We start from the raw sequence: 22,248 nt of genomic DNA, 5'->3' as shown, positions 1-22,248 counted from the left end.
ACGCCGCGCGCCACTTCGCGCCTTCAACCAATCTACCCGCGCGCGGGAAGCGCGCGCCCCTCCCAACCCCGGCGGAGAACCGCCCTCCGGGCACATCCCATTGGCTGCGCTAGCTTCTCCGCCAGTGGCCGAGCTGGGAGGGACGAGGGGGCGGAGCTTCTCCGGAGGTGAGCGGGCAAAGCGGCTGTACTGCGCCTGCGCTCCAGCGGGGTCTTGCGAGGCGCGGGATGGGGGTGTGTGTGCGTGTGCGCGTGCGCCTGCAGGGTCCCTCGCTTTACCTGTCTGTGCACCTCGGGGCCGGTGTGCGGGCTGTGCTGTGGAGCTGAGGCGGGACCAACCGTGCGCGGCAGAGTATCTGTTCATGGCGGACAGGTAGCGGCGGAGTAGGAGGAAGAACGAACGGGCGGAGAACAGCTGGGAGCCCGGGGGGTTTGAAATTTTAAAGCTGGGCGCGCGGGTTGCCTCGCGCGCTCGCTCTCCCGCCTCGCGGCCCCTCCGGCCCCAGGTGCGGGAAGTCGGAACAGAGTCCTGAGGGGCGGCGGAGCGGGGACGGGGCGGCACGGACCTTCATCGGGGATGGGGGGCAAGTAGGAAGCGCTCGGCGCTGCCTGGAATAATCGTTGAGAGGTAGCCGCCGCTGCTTGGCGAGTAACTGCCGTTCGCGCTGGGCAGAGTAGGGTGCAGGCTCCTGGTGGGAGCTCTGTCCTTGTCGGTGCCCTGGAGCTCTAAATTTTGGCTATTGGCTAGATGGTAACTGAACCTCGAATAACAGTTTTCTAGCTAGCTTTATGTTGAGGTTAAGGCGGAAAAAGTTAGCGCGCTCTGTTTAAGGTACTTGAGTGATTGTGGGAATTCTTATGCGGTCTACGGTGTTCAGGGAGATACAAGCTTTCTTGCAAGCACAGGGTTTGCAGTACGATATTATAATTACCTTATAAATGAGTATGTGTATATGGACACCAAAAGGAAGCACTAGCTGTAATATAGAGCAATTTATTTAACGCTTATGTCTCATGTCCAAGTGCTCGTTTTTCATCCCTGTCATCTGAAGAGACAGTGTGGCAACATTTCTAAAGAGAAAATTTCCTGCACTCTGCCTGTATAGAATTAAAAACCCCACTAAATATATATAAAAATTGAGTTTATACCTGAAGCTTTCTCTCTTCTTGTATACGGGTTGGCTATTTTCTTTTCAAATAGTGTCAGGTCTTTGCAGTAACGAATTGTTACTTCAGTTTTCAGAAGAAAGTGACTGACTCCCCTGACACAATACTTAGGAATGGGTTGAACAACAGATACCGTGTGTTGGAAGTCAACGTCATACAGAGAAATGGAAGTGACCCTGAGAAACGCTTGACAATTACATCATCTCAGTCACTGGAAGATACAGAACTGTGCATCCTTAGGAATGGCTGGTAATCCATACAGAAATGTAGATGCTTGAAGATAGGATGAAATATTGGATTACTAAGTCACTCTTCTTTGTGTTGCCTTTGAGATGTATTTTACTCCCTTAAAAGTGATAAGAAATCCTGACACAACATTTATCTAATGTCATATTGTCAGTATATTAGTGTAATGGATATTCATCTTGAGACAACTCATGTCACGTAACTTGTGTTGAGTAGATATTGCTACCTGGAAGTTTTAATTTGTCTTTGTACAAATGAACAGCAAGGCCATAAGCTCTGAGCAGGATATTTTCAGTGTTGTCTTGCAACAATTAGAAGTGTTCTTCTAAATGATGTACCCTCATTGTACATATAAATGCACAAAGATATGTCTGTTAAACAAGAGGTTTTATACAGTCTGTTAAAGTCACCTTAGCTTGAGCTCAACTGCAAAAGTTTTTTCAAGTGTGAATCAGTGAGGACTCTAAGGTGTTTGTGCATTGCGTGGTATGTTACGGAAGATTAGCTTAGTCTTTTGAAACATACAGGTGTGTGCATGCTATTTGGCACTGCTTTTTATTTTCTGTGCAAGCCTAAAAGATGGGAGAAAAGCAGTCTAAGACTCCATTTCTTGGAGGAGCAAGTATAAAAGATCTTGAACCCTAAAACTTCTAAAAAATATTTTTACCTTTTTTTTGGAGTTTCTGAAATAAGTAGAATTGTTAAGAAGGTAAATCTCATGTAATTAAAAAGTGTAGTATGCCTGTATAAAACATAAGGATACTGAAATGGCTTAATACATGGATCTGGAATAATGTGAAGTCAATAGGATTTCCCTATGTGCAGGCTGTCCTGACGCATCATCCAATTCTCAAAACTATTGAGTTTTGTCAGTAAAAATTCCTTTATTCATTTTCAAAATTTATTTAGGTCCTGTTTTGAAGTATGTTGAATCTGATATATATTAATATATAACTTCTAATTTGTGGTGTCCTTACCTTGCAAATGGTTGTTCAAATGTATTACGTTATAGGGAGTCTGTTCCGGTTGTTCCAGGAGACATCATTCATTTAGAAGGGGAGTGTAGCTCCGGTACCTGGATAATAAATGACCAGTCTGGATACCTAGTTCTTTACCCAGATCTGCTGCTTTCTGGCACTACAATATCAAATAGTATTCGATGTATGAGAAGAGCAGTGCTGAGTGAAAGGTTTAGGGTAAGTGTTAATCCTAGAGCATCAAGCGTATCAGTGGGTTACTGTTTCACTGAGACTAGTAGTTTGGTTCTATTAAAACTGGCTGAGATACTGTATTGCAAAATGTTATTACTAGCTTTTCATAATGTTTACAACACAATAATTTGGAATGGAAACTGTCTGTGGCTGGCCTTCTTGTGTTTTTTGAGAATTTTGGCTAAAATAATCCTATATTCTTAATGTAATTAATGGGACAAAATTCTGGCAACTTCTTTGAAAATCTCTATCTGCATTTTGTGTGGATATGAACCCTTTGTGAGGGATGTGCCTCTTGTCGGCCATATGAAAACATAACCACACTTGGACAAGTTAAAAGCTTCTGAAAAAGCAGCCCATTCAGTTAAGACTCTTTCTTAATACCTTACGAGAAGCAGGCTTTAGTTCAAGATCAAGCTGGAATGTACACGTACTGTAATCAGGGTTTGCGTGTGTTAACTCTGGAATCTGAATCTAGCTGTTGGAACTTGGAAAGAGGAAAGGTTTCCTGTGGAAGTGTCCTTGCTGATACGTGGATTCAGCTGAGGAAAACTTCCAGACATGTAAATCCAAATTGGCAAGGAAACTGGAATGCAGTGGTTAACAGCCACTGGGAGCCTGTGACTGAAACAGGAAACTTAAGTACAGGCTGAGATGGTGTCAGGCCTGTATTAAAGAAATAATAGGAATAAACTAATTAGTTGGGAGTCCTGAGTCCAGGATAACACCACCTTCCAGTCGTGAGTGGAACCCACAAGTGCCGGGTCTGTAAGTACTTAAAAACCATACTGATTAGATTACCAGTTGTGTGGTGGTGGTTCATGCCGAAGTCGTAACTTACTACCACTTTTAATTCTTATGAGTCTACAGAGCCCAGTCCTGGTGATGGTTAGATGGGTTTCTGAGCCATCCTGGGGATACTTGGAATAATTTTGTATAAATTGGTAAAACACAGGAAACTGCTTCATGCAAAAAAAAGTATCTGTAAGATTGTAAAGGTCAGTATATACATTAGGAAATACTGCTATTAATACTGCCCAGAGGCAAAACTTGTTCAAAATTTTAATCCGTACTTGTCAATCACATAGGGATTGTGTCCTAACATTATCAGGGTTGGGTTAAAAATGAGAGATAAAGTAATAGGAGGGACACATTTCAATTTGGCTGTTTTCACAGTCAGGTTTGAATATGTATTAATTAGTGAGGTGAAAACTAACGATCTTGCAATTAAATAAGTGCAGTCCATCATGTGCAGTAAATAAACCCCAGAAATTTTATAGAAAAAGTTTGCATGAAGTGGGCATAAATCTTCATGTATATATGTTATATGACATCTGTTGCAGGGCTCCGAGTCTGGTTCATGCCAAACACTTATTGGTACAATTCTTCATGACATTTTCCAACAATCAGTAACAAATAACTTGGCACAAGAAAAAGTTGAAGAACTAGCAAATAAAATTGTATATGGACAAAAGTATCTCAAAGAAATGTAAGTAGCATTGCAGGTATATTTTTATGTTTAGAAGACAGGGTAGGAACATATGAACTAGCAGATAAATTTTTACTTTAAAAACTGTAGCACTAATATCGGGAGAGTATTCTGCCAAATGACCTTGCTTTAATGAAACTTGAGTATCTTTCAGTAAAATATTTCCCTGTTTCATAATGTAATTTCATTTGCCTGCCCTACTGAGCTACTTCTATAGATCTGAATTATGTTTCTGGAGCAACTGTAGCTGTAGATTTTTTTTTTTTTTTTCAGGCCAAGGAGTGTTTGTGCCTGTAACATTAGATTTCCAGGCATCTCCCAAAGCTGAGTTAAACATGATAAGCATAATTCACTTTAATCCTTGGGATAAGAACTAGAAACTTGTGACTGACCAAGCATTGAGATGTCTGATATTTTCGTATTCTTTATCAGGTTACTTAATGGCTCAGTTGTTAGAGGACCTGTAACTTATTTTCTCTGCAAAGCTGATAGAAACGCTAGCGTAATAAATAGTCTTCGTATTTCCATCAGAAAATGGCAAGGTGAATGGCTGTCAGTTTTAAGATTTTACTGCAGACTTGAGTAAAATAAAATTCAAGTCACATAAAAAAGCTATTACATCTAAAATATCCGAAATTATATGTTGGGCAATGACAGTATCTGTTAGCTCCAGATGAGTTGGAAGTTAAAATGGTAACAAGATTTATTACTCTAGTTCTGTTACGAAGGTAGATATTTTGGATTGTGACTGCTAAGATTACTTAAAGGATTTTGTGTCACCCTGGGCCTCTGTGTTTGAAACTATTGATTTGCGGTTCCTCTTTGCATATGTAGGCTACTATTTGTTGGAATTGAAAAGCAGGTTACATAAACGTCTGCTGGCTGCAATCGTTTGCACTTGTATGAACTTTTTTGTGTAAAACCCACTTGTATTTCTCTGTTGCTGTAGAATAATGACATTATTTCCAGTGAGTGCCACCACTGAATTATCTAATGCCACATGATTATGTTCTGTGTAATGAGACTTTTGCTTTCTTGTATATTTGCAACTGTAGCAACTGAAGAGGTTCATGATTCCTTTCCAATTAAAATGGTCTGAAACCTGTCAAAATGTATGTGAAGAACAAGTAGTAGATCAGTGCATTCAGACAAAAAGCAAATGGTCTTCTGAGCATTTTTTTTAATGTTTTCAATTTTGCATAAAGCATAGGAATAGCCATTTTTAAATGCATGAGTCTGGTGCTCCTTTGTTGCAGTCTATTAGTTTTGTTTCATCACATCTACCATGCTGATGCTTTCTTTGTGCTACACCTGTCATTTCAAAAGTTACATCAGAAACAAACATAGTGTAGTTTATCTCTTGTAATGGATGGTCAGTTGTAGTTTTATGAAGTAATTGAGTTGAACCTTAATGAATCTGTCGCTACCTACAATTTACAGATGTTTAGTCAAACTTGACAGTTATTTCCATTAGTCTTGTTACTACTTGAGGCAAAATCTTGTTAGTACCAGCAGCAAATCTAGTATTTCTGTCTCCTTAATGTGCATGGCTTTATTTTTTAGGTATCACTTAAATCTGAAACAAACAGAAATAATGCAAGAAGTGGAAGAATATTTGCCGTCATTTTTTAAATGGGTGGAAGACTTCATGCACAACCCAGCTAACCAAAATAAAATGCAACTAAAACCGTAAGAAGCCAGAATTAAAAGTTAAAACCGTTCTAAGTTGTATATCTTGTTTTGTTCACTTTTAGCTTTTAGAACAGCATTTTTTATGCAAATCTGTTCAGTGATATGGAGCTAATTCATGGTCTCACTGCCAAAATAGCTGATCTTGAGAGCTGCATGTTTAACTGCAATTGTGAATCCTGGGGAAGACATTAAGACTGAGCGACATAAAAATCTTATTGGTCTTAAAATCCTTGTAAACGATGTGGTTCAAAGTAGAAATTTTAGTAATTAGAAAAGCAAGCATGTTTGATCTACTGACTAAGCTAGAAGTTACTGCAAGTATGTGCAAGACCTACAAATCAGGATATGAAACTATTAATCAAATGTAATTCTTCACTAAGATAACAGTTTATCAGTGAAATGGTGATTTTACTCTGCTGCTGCTGAGCTGCTCTTGTCTGTGGCTTCTTGCTGCTAATAGTATTAGCCATAGTGTGTTAAAGTTTCAGTGAAATGGCAGGTCTGCTGTTTTCCAGTGTATATCATTAAACTTTTTGAAGAATCAAAATGTTTTAAAGTGCGGTTATTCAGAAAAGACCATAACCTATTAAAAACAGTTTAAGATTCTTTTTTAACTTTAAAATTTAAGTGAATAGCAAAACTACATGCCAATGTGCAATTTAAAGTAATGTTGATATACTTCCTCTGTTAATGGGAAGATAGTTTGAGTGAGACTTGATGCACTTTATTTCTAAAGCTAGTGCCTAAAGAGTGCTTATAATGCAAAAATATTAAATATTTAATTGAACCATGTTTTAATATAAGGAAATTGTAACTTCTGACTTAACTTTCTTCCTAGGTCAAGTGGTGAAAAACCAGAAGATTTCTCTTCTAAGATAGAGATTGTAGACATCTTAGACATTGAAGAGAACATCTGGTCTCCCAGGTTTGGGTTGAAGGGAAAGATTGATGTTACAGCCAGGGTGAAAATCCATCGCCAGTCCGGAGTACAGTCTAGGATAATGCCATTAGAGCTCAAGTCTGGCAAGGAATCTAATTCCATAGAGCACAGAAGTCAGGTACAAAAACCAAATGTCTAAGTTCATATCAGTGGTTATGCATACTTTTTTTTATTAGATGACCTATTTTGTCTTATGAACGTGAAACACATTGTATGTGGCATCAGCTAGACTTATGGATGGCTGATCCTAGCATGCCCAAAGCTGCTGATACAAAATGAAAGTGAACTGACGAGCGGGAAGTAAATACATTTACTACTTTCAATCACTCTTACAGTTTTTATCCTGAGATATCTGTTCTTTAGTCTCTTCTTGCTATGTTCAGATACTAGGTTGAGGCAAACTGCTTCAGGAATTACTGTTGTACATGTTTCTAGATAGCTGGTCTGATCTAGAGGTAGTACCCTTGTATAAACTTTTGTTAAGGATGATGCCTTTTAATTGAAATTCTTGGTTAGGTGTTTACTATTTATGGCTTCTAGATTACTTGTGATAGTAATGGCTGCTTTACCACATAAACTGCAGAAAAACTAAATACACCTTGCAGTGTATTTTGTTTTTAATACATTGTAATAAGTTTATATATAATGTTTGCAGGTTATTCTGTATACGTTGTTGAATTTAGAACGGAGAGTAGATCCTGAAGCTGGATTTCTTCTTTATCTTAAAACTGGTACTATGTACCCTGTTTCTGGAGCTCGCATGGACCGAAGAGGTAAAGTTGTTCCTCTTTCTCAGAAACCATAATTACCTTAATTAAAATGAAATGTTTTAGTAATAGTTATAAGGTTTACTCTCATGAACATCTGTACTTACAGATGTATCACTTGTGATAATGTTACTAATTCCAATAAGCTTATGTAAAAAACCTAATTGTTTTATTAATACTTCACTAGGACTTTGCTATATGAATACTCGCTTCTTATCTGGCTGAAAAGTTGATGGCTAGTTACTTTTGAGTTAGAAATTGTTACAAACAAACCCCAAAACATCAGCTTAGTTTGTTCTTTTTCTTGACAGAATTAATGAAGTTAAGAAACCATGTGGCCTTCTATTTAACACACAGTACTTATAAATCTGCCACGGGAAGACAGCAGTCGCAGCTTGCTGCTTTGCCTCCTGTAGTTGATGACAGTCAAGCCTGTAAATATTGCTCCCAAATACACAACTGCTTTCTATACAGCAGGTAAAAAAAACCCAAACCCAAACAAACTTGTGTTTTTTTAAATAAGCTTGAATTATTGTAGCTTTTGATACTGTAATTTCATTTTTGTGGTTGACAGTTTCTTATTTCTTTACTGAGGACTCTTGCACCCCAAAAGAATGCTCCATAGACCCCACTGTAACTTTTATAGTGCAAGTCCCTGATCTCGCAGAGACTTAATGTGGTTGGGCAGGTACACTTTCTGCAAGACAAAAATCTGAGATAAGTCTCAACAAAATACTTTATGACAATGACAGATTTCTGTTATACCTAAGTTAATAATAATTATGATTTTAAAAAAGCTGTATTCTTGCAACTATTTGAAATGGGCAGTCTTTTGAGGATGAATGGTGGCTGGACAACAACTGTCACTTTGACTCTGTAGACAACCGTTTCCCTATAGGGTAATACACAAGTAATGATACATTGATATTACTCTGCTGAAGTGTTACTGCATCTCCTGTTAGAGATGTCATGAGCAAATATTTGACAAATTTTCATGTAACGGTTTTAAAAACAATTCAATAACTTTGTAAGTTTTAGTCTTTTCTTTATGCTGCATAAAAAAACAGAACCAAATCATATACTGAAGAGATCAAATGAGATATGTTAGAACAGGAGAGCTTTTGGGGTGATCTTGTGTAAATGTAACTCCTGAATATTTTTAAAATTTTTAGGGGTAAAATTGTATGATGAGGGAACTTGCTTTGTGGGCATACACAATGTGTTTTTGTAAACTGTTTTTTGTGAAATACTATTTCTAATATTTGGTTGTTACAGCAACAGGATTATTACTAACTGGGTAGCTATTAACTTCTGAACTAACTTTATACCTGATTAGGTATAATGTCTATTGATATTTAGTTTTGAGATAAGCAGACTTCAAGCCAATTTGTTTATTAATAATTAAATTCCCCTTTGCTTAGCTAAATCTCACTATAGTATTCGTATCTTAGGAAAAAAAAAAAGGAATAAAAGATCAACTATCTAAATATATACTGTACTATTCTTGAAATGTCTTTAGTCTTTGACCAACTTATCATCCTTAATAATTCAAAATCATAGAGGTGATGCAAACTTACTAATATGAGATTGTTCACATGAACAAAGGATACAGGTTCAACTTTATTTCAGTGATGATAGATTAATCTAGCTGGTATGTTACAGTATAAATTTAGATTGGCATTATGTACATATAGGCTTGCAAGAAAAAAAAAGATACAAGTTGACTCTTTCCTGCGTTTGGTTCTACTCCCAGAGCTGTAGAACAAAAGATGGCCAATGTGTCTTTTCCTCCTGCTATGGTACCTGTTATTGAAAGAGAGACCCAGCACCTGAAACCCTCCCACTTAGAGTATTTCAGCCTGTGGTATCTAATGTTAACTTTGGAGCTGCAAAGTGCAGAGGGTAAAAAGGGATATAAAAATATATGGATGACACCTTCTTTGGAAAGGTAAGATGTAATTTCTAGCCTGGTACAAACAATGCTCCCTTCAGTAACTGGAAATGAGGCGTTGTCAACTTGTGTTCTCAACACAAGGAAAACCAGGTGTTTTCTAGTGCTTGTAGAAATAATCAAATATGCTACTTGCATAGGTAGCTTTTTGTGAGACATGACCTAATGGTGACATTAGCCTACGCGATTTATTGCATTTGTATTTGCAATATGATATTTGAGTTTTTGTTGTTGTTAAGTTGCATGTAGGAAGCAGCACACTGCAACCTCAGTCTTCAGAAGCAAAAGTGGTACAGTTATGTTCATTTGTGTCTCTGGGGGCTGAGGCAGAGTGCTGACTGTGATCCCAGCTCATCGTGCTGGTTTCCTGAGGGTTTACTTGACAAAGATGTGTTTTGGACCATGCTTCTAGGTGTGGCTCTGAACGTGGATAAAAGCAGATTAAAGGCTCTTGTTGGCTGAAGTAGCATGTTATACATCTCACAGTCCAGCAGCTGTGGAAAAAATAATTGGCGGTTTGTAGGCCCATTTCAAGGCATCTGTAGAAGTGAAACATAGCCGAGTTGTTTTAAGTGAGACAAGCAACTCTATTAGCAAATATGGAACATCTTAGTGAAGTGGATCCATACATTTCAGTATTTAGTTTTTAACAGGATATTGTAGATAACTTTAGCCGACATATTGGACTCTGTTCTTGGAAGAAGTGCAAGGGTTCTACATATTCTTACTAACCTTTTCTGGTCAAAGTGGCTATTGCCAAGTGACTGTTTGATCTTCCTGGTTGTTCTTATGTGTGTTTGCGTTGCTGAGGGTTCTTCTGTTGCTTTGGAGATTTTTTTTTTTCCTTTGGTTTTGTGTTGGTTTTGGTGGTTGGTTGTGGGTGGTGGGAGGCTTTTTACTTGTGGGTTGGGGTTTTTTAATATTAAGATTCTCTCAGTAAGAGAAATATTAAAATTTTATTTTTTTCCTAACATCTTCAGAGAGAAGGCTGGCGATTGTGTTGGAAGCATGATCAGAGTTGGCAAAGTGCAGGAAATTTCCGAGGGACAGTATCTACACTTTTTCCAACGTAAAAATGGTGCCATACCTGGAACAAACCTATTGGTCGGTGATCGAGTGGTTGTGAGTGGAGAGGAAAATGGCTTACTTGGTTTGGCTACTGGCTATGTTAGAGAAGTCAGTGTGACAAAAGTCTCCTGTTTGTTGGGCAGGTAATTGAACAAAAGGAAAAATACCTGTATGAAGACATTATAATACTGGCTTCAGGAAGGGTACTTGTAGGTGTCCAAAAAGCTCTGACAGGGTCTGACTCTTCTTGCTGGGCTTGGGGAAGTACCCTTTGGAAATTTTTGTATCTTGATTGAAAATGTCGATACTTGGCCGGTGTATATGCCTGTCTATTTAACTAGGTTGTTTGAATAAAAGTATGCTTGCAAACTGCATTTGCTTACGTCTCCAACATGAGACTATATGGACGCTGTGATTACTATGTTAATAGTCACTTTCATTATTCAGGCTACATGGGCTTTAAATTGGGCTCTGATCATGTTTTATTTAGGTCAGTTAGTGTGTTTCTTCTAGCTATTGCTTTACTCTGGGACTCCTAGGAGGTATCACTTAACACTTATTACTAAGTCTTTAATTATCAACATGGTGCTTGTAAACAGAATTACTTTGTCCATGTTACTGTCATCCTTCAGGAATTTGTCAAAGCTCCCCGAGAACACCATATTTAGGTTGGATCATGAAGAAGGAGATTTTGGTGTAGGAGTCCCCTTTGAAAACCTTTCTAAATTGATGAAAGATTCCCCAGTCAGGTATGAAAAATCAAATTAATTTCACACTTTAAATATTTTCAGATAAAGTTTCTCAACTGGTTAACTCTTGATTCTTGGTTGTTTTTTTTTTTTATCCGCAGTGAAAGACTCCGTAACTTGATAATTGACTTCCACAAACCACGTTTTATTCAGCATTTGAGCTCTGTCCTTCCTCCAGAAGCAAAGGAAACTGTTGCAAATATTTTAAAGGGTACAAAGTGGTTTTCCTCAAAATTCTCTGTTTAGTAGTACGTCTCTATAACCAAAGCATTTATCACACTAAATATAAGGGTATTTTCCTACTTTGGGGTCTAAGTGGTAGTTTTCGGCTTAAAAATTAAAAACAAGTTCTTACCTTGCATGTTGTCTTGTGACTAAAGTGGTTGTGAACTAATTAGAAGATATAACCAGATATTTGATTAGAGCTTTATTGTACTTTTGTTAGTTGCTGCAGCTTGCAGTTTCAAACAAAGTGTCACATGATTACCTCTCTAACCCTTATAAAAGGAAGGAACAGGGCGTGGGGAAGGTTCTTGGGATAGAGGAAGCAGGCTTTGAGAGAGTGGAAGGAGATGGGCTTTGGTGTAAGCATTCACTTGTATAATCACTTGCTGAGTGTTGGCTACTCTGTAGTGTGTGATGCTTTGTGGCACTTCTTTTAAAACAAAATTTGTTTAGGTATTTAGCAGTGTCTCATTTGGTGAAAATACTTCATTGTTCTCTGAGTTGTCTGTGAAAACAGAAATTTAACTGAATTCTCTTAAAGCAAATAGAACTTCTTATAAAAACTCTGAAGACTGAAAGATGTGCCTTGTTGCTTTGAGGTCTACTTCAAATAAGAACTTTTGCCCAGCTTCCTGGAAAACTGCTGAAAGGATAGAAAATGAGAGGAAGTCACTTATTCTGAAACTCAACAATGACTGATTAAGTAGTACCAGAAGACAGGGAAAACAGTGTCTTCCCATACTTGCAAGCCATATATTTTTGTTTACAGAAAGGCAGTGATAAGCCTAGATGTTTCTAATTTTTTTGCTCAAGCTTTGTCTAGTCCAAATAGCTGGAACATGCTGCCTGTTTGCGTCAGAGTGGGGAAAACCAGCTCTGATATAACATTTCTTCTAATCAAGATATGTGAGCAGTTCATTTCCCTTTGTGAGCCATATGTTTGAACATGAAAATGGGTATGACAAAATAGAAATGCCCATGCAAGACTATCATATGGAGGTGGTCATTTAGGATATTAGAGTCACAAAAGGTGTAAGAATAAAGATGTCTTCAGTGATTTATTTCTAGGACTGTAGTGCAGACCCTGTACTAGTTGTCTGTGTATTATGTTTAATATCATTACTTCATCAGAGCCTACAGACTTACCCTGCTCAATTCTTTAAGAGCTTTATGGAGGAAGAAACTATTAACTTTAAGTTTTATTAACTTTAGCAATTATTACAATGATTATAAAGTATCAACATTTAATTTTTATTTTTCTTTAAAGGTCTGAATAAGCCTCAGAAACAGGCAATGAAACAAGTGCTGCTTTCAAAAGACTACACACTTATTGTGGGTATGCCTGGAACAGGAAAAACCACTACCATATGTGCTCTAGTAAGATCCTGTACTTTGTTGTTTACATTTTTTTGGTGAGATTTGGAGGAGAGCATTAAACATACTGTGTATAAAGCATACTGTCCAAAATTAATTGTCATGACTTGGTCTACTGGTATCTGCCTAATTTCAAAGAAATTATTATTAAAAAGAAATCTGCACACTTCTTTTTACTTAAGAACTTACATTTGGTAGAACTAAAAATGTATTTTGTGGAGTAGGATTCTCTTTTGCTTGTGTAGGAATATATGTGGGAGACTGAAGTGTGATATTTAATCACTTCTGTGACACTTCAGTGTTAAAATTCTTTGGTTTCAAAAGTCAGCAAGTCGTCAAATCCTGAGTTAAGCTCAAAAAAAGGACTTCTTCGGGAAGCCAGTAACTTGTCCATTGTAAGTTGTATAAACCCATGGTGCTGAAGCTATGTGCAACCTGGTAACCCAGTCAAACACGATTCTTGCATGTAAACTAATATTTTTTTTCTTTTGTTTCCCTCTGCCACTCATTAGGTGAGAATTCTTTCTGCTTGTGGTTTCAGTGTTCTTCTGACTAGTTTTACACACACTGCTGTAGACAATATCCTGCTAAAGCTAGCCAAATTCAAAGTTGGCTTCTTGCGCTTGGGGCGAGCTCAGAAGGTTCATCCAGATATACAGAAATATACAGAAGAAGAAATTTGCAGGTCCAAATCAATTAAATCTGTAACAGATTTGGAAGAGGTCTATAACAGTCAGGTAAAAAAAAGTGGGGTTTGCTGGCCTTGCAAGTTGATAAGGATAATTACATTTGTATTATGGTTGTTTGGCAGAGAAGGAACCCATCCAAAGGATGTGTTACTGCTGTAAGAAATCTGAGCTGAAAAAGATACTCAATCTCTGCATTGCTTCAATTTCTTTATAGCCAATAATGACCAACATTAACAGTTGGAAAGTTGAAAAGCATTGTTTATGTCCACACAAAGTAACTTATCATTGTAAGTAGTAAGTCCCACAGATGCCAGTGCTTTTATCTGAGATCTTGTGTGGTGGGGTGGTGATTAACTGCTGCAACCTGTCTATTCACATATTGCTGCTGTTTGTCCCTTTTCTTCTCCCACTTGTGGTGGTTGTGCCACTTGTACAATCAGCAGATGGGGAAGACAGAAGTGGTGTGCTGCGGAGCTAACCTGGCCTGGCCAAACACTAATTTGATTGAAAGATTAACACTGCCTGTGTGAATATCAATGCAAACCACAATGGGAGCTGGGTAAACTGAGTCAGTGGCAGCTTTAAATTAAATTAGTTGAAAGAATGAAGCTTCATGGTAGTTGGAGTAAATGCCAACTTTGCAAAAGCTGCCACTTACTTTTTTGTTGATAGGCATTGCAGGGGAATGATTAAGTGATGTAATGTTTCATATTTTAGACATTTCAGATTGCAGTGGAAGCACAGTGGTGGGAAGAACTGTGCTGCTGTTTTATCTTCTCTTTGGAGTTAAAAAAACCAAACCATATCATTTTCTACAGTAGTCATTTCAGCACGCTTCATGAATTCTATATGTATAGAACCTGATACCATGCTGAACACATGGCAGGAATGAATTATTTACTACAATCTGCTCTAAAGCTGTTTTTTGTTTGTCATTTGCAATCAGTGCAAGAATGTGAGGCCAGTATGTATGTAAGGTGTGCTAGTTTGATTTTGAGGATTAATAATTTGATTTATTTCACATTTTAGTTTTTAGTTTAATGGCAAATACTATTTTTTCTTTTACCTTGGAAAATGTAGTGCTAAAGGATTTAAGATGTATCTTATCCTTAAAGTGTGTCTCAATTTTCAGCCAGTGGTAGCAACGTCTTGCATGGGAGTAAATCACCCCATCTTTGTTCAGAAGCAATTTGATTTCTGTATAGTTGATGAAGCTTCCCAAATAAGCCAGCTCATCTGTCTGGGCCCACTTTTCTGCTCCAAAAGGTTTGTGCTGGTAGGGGATCATCAGCAGCTGCCTCCACTTGTACTGAATGCGGAAGCAAGGTGAGATGAAATGCTGCTGGACAATTATTAGTAACATGAGTTCTGGGAAGGCTCTTGCAATATTTTGCCTGACACCATTTTTTGGTTTTGTTTGGTTTTGTAACAGAGATCTTGGCATGAGTGAAAGCTTATTTAAAAGGCTGGAGCAAAACCAAAATGCTGTTGTCCAATTAACTGTGCAATACAGAATGAATAGGTATTTTAAACTTTTATTTATTACATCGAGGTTTTTGGTATGGAATTGAAACTGCAAGATTTGACGCCTTTTCTTGTTTTTTTAAATCTTTAGTAAAATTATGTCACTGAGTAACATGTTAGTGTATGAAGGCAAACTGGAATGTGGCTCAGAGAAGGTATCAAATGCCACTGTTAACTTGCCCAACCTAAAAAAATTGAAACTGGAGCTTGCAGATGCTTCAAAAGCATGGTTGAAGGAAGTAGTTGATCCAGACACACCTGTGTGTTTTCTGAACACAGAGAAGGTAAAGTTTGTTATATTCTCCTTTCAAGATTTTAATTTTTATGCATGTTTTCAATACAGTCAATATGTAAAACTTCATACAACTTAGGTAGGGTAAAAGATATAACTTTAAAAAATGGTTTTCTAGTTAATATGTAAAATGTGCAACATGCAAAACTTGTTAGTATAGCTGATCAAGTGGGGTGGTTAGAGCCACTGCTGGAAATGTTGCATCTCAGAGCAGCCGAAAAGTTTAATTCAGATAATATTGAATGTACTAAACCTTTGTTCTCATGTGCAGAATGTAGCTCAAAGTGTGTAGTCATGTTGGATGCCCTTGCAACCATAGAATGATGTCATTTCCAGGGGCTGGGGATCAGCAGTGTCTAAGCCATGTGCTAGTGGCAGGAGTAATTGTAATTCTCCATTGAATTTTGCTGACATTCTAGACACTGAAGTGTGAGGGAGGAGTAAGTTGGTTTAGGTATGTCCTTTATTAGAGACTCAAACTTTTGCCAGAAAAATAAAACTCTAGAATGGATAAGAATTATGTAAAGAAACTGAGTTGTAGATAAAATGAGAGAGAGTTTAAATGCATGTGTAAAAAAGATTAATAAATCAGTACATGTTTGTGGTCTCTAGTACTTGCTGTCGCTGTAGTTAGTGACTGGATTATGAACATTTGAGTCTGTATTCCTAAGAGGTTTTATGTTGATACCTATTAATAATGCGTTTTACCAATAATTGTATCAACTGATGATCTCTTATGCTGATCCTGGAAAGGACTCTCCAGTCTCTGTGTTCTCCAGAACTTTTTTTTTTAATAACAATTCTGATAGAATCTCTTCAATGATCTAAAAAGAAACACAGTGTTTACTTGAGTGACTCAGAAATTTCTAAAAATGCCTAAACTAAACAGAGGAACCTTTTCCAGGAATGCCTCAATAGCTACTATCCCTTTCATGGGAAAGCAGACAGTTGGTCCCAGGGAAGAGACTTGTCCCAGTAGGAAACTGGCTGATACACTGTTCATCTATTAATTAGACCAAAATTGGTAATGTGAAAGCTAGAGTTTCTGTTCCATTTCAATTTTTTTCCTTCCTAGAAAGCCCATCTTGAGTATAAGACAGCTGTTCTGTTTGTAGAACCAGTAGGAAAGTTTCACTTCCAAAATACTCTTGGTTTTGTTGAGACATGATGTCATATCTGTTTTTGGACTTCTCGTCAAAACTCCATGTATTGTCGTAGTCCTAGAGGGTGAGAAGAGAAAGAAAGCAGCACAAAAACCCAATCCAAAAACTCACAGCAAACCCAAACACAACCAGCATGCATTTTGTTTTCTTTATAATGTGGTGTTTTGTTTTGGTTTTGGTTTTTTCCCCTGTATATTGTTGTTCATGGTGTAACCAAGAAAAGCTTCTGAAGAAACATATTTGGGGGGGATACAGAAGGGGAGAAAGGAGAGGAAAAAAAAATCATAAATACACCACCAGGAAGCTTGCATTTATTATGCTTACTTTTTTAGAAAAGAAAAATGCCTCAATTGCTTTCTGTTTAATAATGTAACATATTTGTGACAGTAATCAGAAATCTATTTGTTCCTTTTCTGCCAAATCGTGTGTCAGTCTGCGCTTCCTCTGACAGCTTGGGTTTGAATGTTGAAAAATTATATTGTTGATTTAATGCCAATCTTCTGGGTAATTCTAGGCCAAAGTTATTTTTGTTGAGGTTTTTTGGTGTACTATGTGACCGTAATAAATATAAACGTAAGTACGTGTAAGGATGACCTAGCTTTTAGAACTCTTTTTCCCTAAAATAGTTTTTGTATAGCTTTTGGCTACATTTATGCCAGTGTGGATAGAAACCAACTGTTCATGAAACTAGTGCTTTTCTGCTTGAAGAAAACTTGATCGCATGCAAGTTTGGAGGTGTCTAAGTGTGATGTTTTCAGAATAGTGAATTTAAAAAACATACAACAGCACAGCTATAATAGTATAGCTCTTAATTCAATTGTGATATGACAGGTCATAACAACAATTAGACTGCCTGATGTCAGTGTAAAAACAAGTTAGCTTACAGTAAGTATTCAGCTGTGTAGCTGTTGAGACAAGCTACAGAGAAAGTGTTGTTGTGGAAAAAGCAATGGAATCTTCTAATATGAAGGAAAATAGTTGCTGCTTCTATAATCTATGCAACATACTGAAAACACATTATGTCACATAAAAGAAGCTTGGAGGAGATGTTGCAGAAAAATAGGATTCTTGCTGAAGTATGTAGTACCCTACTTAAGCAACACAATACAGACTACTTTTTTTGCATGTGGCTGGAATCCTTAAATAAACTTGTGGATGCAGTAGCCTACTATTAATATATATATATAGGTATATGTGCTGCCTCGAGGAGACCGCTATATAGAGTTGCAGCAGTGTCGCATATGGGTTTGTCAATCTCTATTAGACTATTTTTTGTTTATTTGCAGTGCTTTAGTGTGCTAGGTATTGAGCATAGATTACATTTAATGAGCTACCCAGTCAGCTGAATTTCTGGATTTGTGAAGCTTTTGACGCATATTGTACCCTGTCAGATTCTATATATGTGCAGTGGTACTGCTTTAGTAAGCAGATACCACTTACCTGGAATATTCTTACAAATATTAACTATGTATTACTTTACTCACATGTTAAACATTATAGTGATCTCCAAATTCAGCCATTCAGATGATATTGGGGTGGCTGTTTGGAGAAGTACAACTAGTTGTAGCAGGATGCTGAAAATGTTGCATACAGTGAGTTAGGGATCAGAATATAGTATGCCTTTATAGACAGCAAGAGTCATTATTTTCCATTTATATTTTTAAAGGTTCCAGCACCAGAACATGCAGAGAAAGGTGGAGTAAGTAATGTGACAGAAGCTAAACTAGTACTCTTCCTCACATCCTTATTTATTAAGGTATCTTTTACTTTATTACATTGTTCAGAGGGGCAGCTTTATAATGATGCATTTCTACATTGCTATAGTAATGGAGACTGTGTGTTGGGTTATTGTTTGAGGGATAACCTTAAGGATAAATTAAAGGTTGGCTACACATCAGTATAGTGAGGAGCTTGAGCTCTGCATTCAGTTCACTGTCCCTTGCCTGGTTGAATCTGGGATGCAAAAAAAGCTGGATGCCAAATTCTTTTAAGAGATGACGGCTTTCTTGTGAAGGAGGGGAGAGAGTTTGCCTTTCTTCCTTATTTCATCCAGTCAACTTCATTAGTAGTACAGACTAGGAGTTCTGAATGTTCACCTCACAGTTTGAGGAAGAAAGAAAAATATGGATTTCAAGGATATCTGTGCTCATTTAAGAGAAAGCTTGGGAGCTTGCAGTAACTAATATCTTCTATTTTCTTTAGTTAATACCAGTTACATCTAGAGTTCCATTGATGACTTACTGTAGATACAATATCTTGCAGCACTGCTTAAAAAAACCCCAAACCACCAAAAACCAAACAAACCAAAAAGCCCCCAAAACTCTGAGTGTCTTCTGATAGTAATGAGTATTCCAAGCTAACTGCAGTGACATCTTTTTCTTTTGTTTCTTCATTCAGGCTGGCTGTAAGCCATCAGACATTGGCATTATATCACCATACAGACATCAGTTAAAAACAATCACTGATTTGATGGGAAAATTGAAGGAGAACAGAGTGGAAGTCAACACAGTAGACAAATACCAAGGAAGAGACAAAAGTATAATAATTGTCTCTTTTGTTAGGAACAGTAATGATGAAAATGTAAGTTGGTCATAATAACTTTGTTTCAGTCAATTTTAATAGTTAAACTCCTCACTTTCAAAATGCATCTATCTAAATTCTAAAATTTAAGTAGGAAAAATAAGAGCAAATTATGTTTATTTAGCAGCTTGGCACCCTCCTGAAGGACTGGCGACGTCTTAATGTTGCTCTGACAAGAGCCAAGCACAAACTAATCATGGTGGGCTGCGTTCCATCCCTGTGCCGCTATCCTCCTTTGGAGAAGCTACTCCGCTACTTGAGGTCTGAGGCAATGATATCCTTTTTCTCCATGCTGTTTTGTGAAAGGGGAAGGTAAGATTGACTTAGGGAGATTTGAGATAAGGATGGGAAGATCTTTGATTACATAGGTTATACTTTTAACACTGATTGGCAACATGGTACAAAATGTGGTAATTAAATATGCCAAAAATATACTTGAGATCGAGCTAATAGATGGATTTAGAACTTTCACTGTCTTCAAAAGTAGAAAAAGTCCATGCTGATTTGCAAGTCAACTTTGACAGAATTTATTTTAATTCTGAGGCCAGAATTTTTAATGGTTAATGCTTTTGCATTTTTTTATCCTCCTAGTTTCTTGGCACCTTAATATCAGTGTGATTGTTTTCCTCAGAAGTACCATTAAATACAGCTGGTGAGAGAATGGTTCATGAATAATGTTGCTAGAATGGAAAATTGTGTAACTTTCAGATGACTTGTTAATTTTTTTCTTTCTCTCTGGTATTGTACTGAGTTTGCTCTAGCTATGGCTGTTTCCATCTCCTATTTAAATAAGAAAGACCTTGTTAGCTGCTTTCTTTGCAACTGCCAATACGTATTCAAACAGGTTTTGTGTTTTTGTGAAAGCTGTGTGTTACCAAAATGCTTCCTTAACTTGGTACATCTTCAATCTTCCAGCAGGGGCTCATGAAAGTATCCACAAGTGTAACATTTTATGATTGTGAAGATGGAGACTTTTACAGGCGTTTGTGTGTTTTCTTCCGGTGCTGCTTAATGTAAATAACTAGTTAGTGGGGTATCAGTGCTGATGCGCACGGTTTAATCTGAATGAAGCCGAACCAGCAATCACATTCAATTATTTTAAAGGCTTCCTTTCAGTAACATAAGACATACATTTATTTCTTTGAGCCGATTGTTGAGGTGGTTGTTTTAGTACCAGTGTACTTGTAACAAACCAGAAATATGAATACTCTGTTCCTTCAGATACTGGATAGCTACTTCGATATTCACCTTTATCTTGAGAAACAGTTATCTCTGTAAGTGACTGGGGAAACACTTGAGGAGGAGGGGGAAATGCTGCATTGGGCCATAGTTTTCTGGGCTCAGTTTGGTTTTAAAGACTTTAAAATGTAGTTTACGTACAGGAATTCCATTTATTAGAATTCCTAATTAGAATGCTGTGGTGTTGTGCTGTTTGGAAAAAAAAATCAGGAAAAACTTCCTTCACTTTTTCCAAGCCTCATGTTCTTTAAAGTGTGCTTCTGGTTTTTTAAATACTGAAGTATTTTATATTTATATACATAATGTAATTAATCTCTCATGAAGATCCCTTGATGACTTTTCTAATCTCTTGATTTTGCATACATCTGGGAGAAATGTGATGTTGATTCACTTAACTCCCTTCCATGAACTAAGATATTTAGCACATAAATCCGTTCAAGTGAAACACTGCCCAGTTGAAGATCATAATAAAACTCTGGTTTCAGTTTATCTGATCTTCAAAAAAAAAAAAAAAATCCCAACAACACTAGAGATGCAGCTTGATGACTAAGAAGTTTACATGCTCAGGTTCTGGTTTTTGTAAAGATGATAGCATCTATACAATACAAAATATCCTTTACTTGACAGATCTGTTTTAGTTTCTTTATACTACCTCATACTCTATTACTAAGAAGTTTCTTTCCAAGCTTGCTAGTGGAAGCAAATTCTTTTGATTCTTCAGAATCATTAGTATTTGTTTTCTCTTGGATAAACGTCAAGTAGTTGTGTGCATATAGTTGCTGACAAACTTCTAGATGTTAAATATGGGCATTTTCACTCTTTTTCAACTGCTCCCTAACTTTTGTAATGTTTGAAATAATAAAATTTTGATGTTGGTTTTGTTATAGTTGTTTATACTTTGTTAATACTTTGTTTTATGTAATACAAATATTTTGAACAGTACAAAAAAAATTTGAATAGTTGACAGGATATCCTCTTTTTCGGGTGAAGATACACTCTTCATCAACTGTATGAGCTCTTAGTCTTTCAAAAGATCAAAAAATTAGGGTAAAATATACTTTTATTAGAGCAGTGATTTCAGGATAACATATCCTTGTATAGAAAAGGTTTTCTTTCTATTTTTGGGATCTGTGTATACGAAAGTCTTAAGATTTAGTTTATCTATTTTCTTACATCAAATTATGCTTCTCCAGAAAACTATCTGCCTGCTATTAATAAGTTAATAAATAAATTAGAGGTATTTCCATCCCTCCACAAAGTTGCATGAAAAACAGGCACATTTCCTTATCTACTTCTAAAATGTGCACTTTGTTGCATGGTAAAAATTGGATTGAGCAGAGATCTACAGATTAAACAATGTTTTGATCTGGTAGCCTCAAAATTGAGATGTGATTCTCTAAAACACTCTTGCATTCTAATGAATATATATGTATATGAAAGGAGTATCTTGTAAAAGTAAAAAGAATCACTTTTTCTCTTGAGCACTGCCTTAGTGCATTATGTGTTACTGGGCTTTTTTTAAAAAAAAAAAAAAAAAAAGTTGTTTTATACCAGAGTAGTAGTATCAGAGCATGATTATTATGACTGTTCAATGTTTAAAAACATAGATTCCTTTTTTTTTTTTTTCCCCTTTTGAGAGGTGGGAATGGTGGATGTAAGAACCCTGGGCTGTGTTCTGTCCCTGTGCTCCTCCTTCCTTGCACGCCAAGGCAATGATATCCTTTTTCCTCCATGCTGTTTTGTGTGTAGTCACTGAAGAGAGAGATGAAGCACACCTTTTTGTTCTACACCTGGCTGGTGGTTAGCCATTCCTAAGATGGGGAGAGAAAAGAGGGTGACTTAGAATAATTATTGAGTAAAGCAAATAGTAGTGTTTAGGGTGC

General features: G+C 37.0%; 1 protein-coding gene across 3 annotated transcripts; it reads left to right on the top strand.

Moving 5' to 3' along the window:
• Positions 1-246: 246 nt before the first annotated feature.
• Positions 247-21,191, top strand: DNA2 (DNA replication helicase/nuclease 2). 3 transcript variants are annotated; one of them, XM_054831886.1, is made up of 21 exons: positions 247-372; positions 1,236-1,415; positions 2,425-2,608; positions 3,967-4,112; positions 5,676-5,801; positions 6,643-6,862; positions 7,400-7,517; positions 7,823-7,988; positions 9,265-9,459; positions 10,443-10,673; positions 11,163-11,279; positions 11,381-11,490; positions 12,772-12,881; positions 13,391-13,615; positions 14,700-14,893; positions 15,000-15,089; positions 15,183-15,375; positions 18,213-18,302; positions 18,944-19,126; positions 19,254-19,400; positions 20,026-21,191. In XM_054831886.1, the coding sequence occupies exons 1-21, from the start codon at positions 362-364 to the stop codon at positions 20,080-20,082; spliced, it is 3,093 nt and encodes a 1,030-aa protein (XP_054687861.1). In that variant the 5' UTR covers positions 247-361; the 3' UTR covers positions 20,083-21,191. The 3 variants fall into 3 exon arrangements, with proteins under 3 accessions (XP_054687861.1, XP_054687860.1, XP_054687858.1); XM_054831885.1 differs by lacking the exon at positions 20,026-21,191 and having other exon boundaries at positions 19,254-19,450; XM_054831883.1 differs by lacking the exon at positions 20,026-21,191 and having other exon boundaries at positions 19,251-19,450.
• Positions 21,192-22,248: the final 1,057 nt, after the last annotated feature.

This window comes from Grus americana, chromosome 7 (assembly GCF_028858705.1).
Source record: "Grus americana isolate bGruAme1 chromosome 7, bGruAme1.mat, whole genome shotgun sequence".
Lineage (NCBI taxonomy): Eukaryota > Metazoa > Chordata > Aves > Gruiformes > Gruidae > Grus > Grus americana.
Note: the sequence above shows the minus strand (reverse complement) of the source record. Positions and strands in the feature narration are given on the sequence as shown.

What these genes read in the sequence shown, in the direction of transcription:
- DNA2 (XM_054831886.1), top strand. An exon ending in CCATAGAGCACAGAAGTCAG is followed by an intron (nt 6,863 to 7,399) that starts GTACAAAAACCA and finishes TAATGTTTGCAG; the next exon opens with GTTATTCTGTATACGTTGTT. An exon ending in ACTTGAGGTCTGAGGCAATG is followed by an intron (nt 19,401 to 20,025) that starts ATATCCTTTTTC and finishes TTAACTTGGTAC; the next exon opens with ATCTTCAATCTTCCAGCAGG.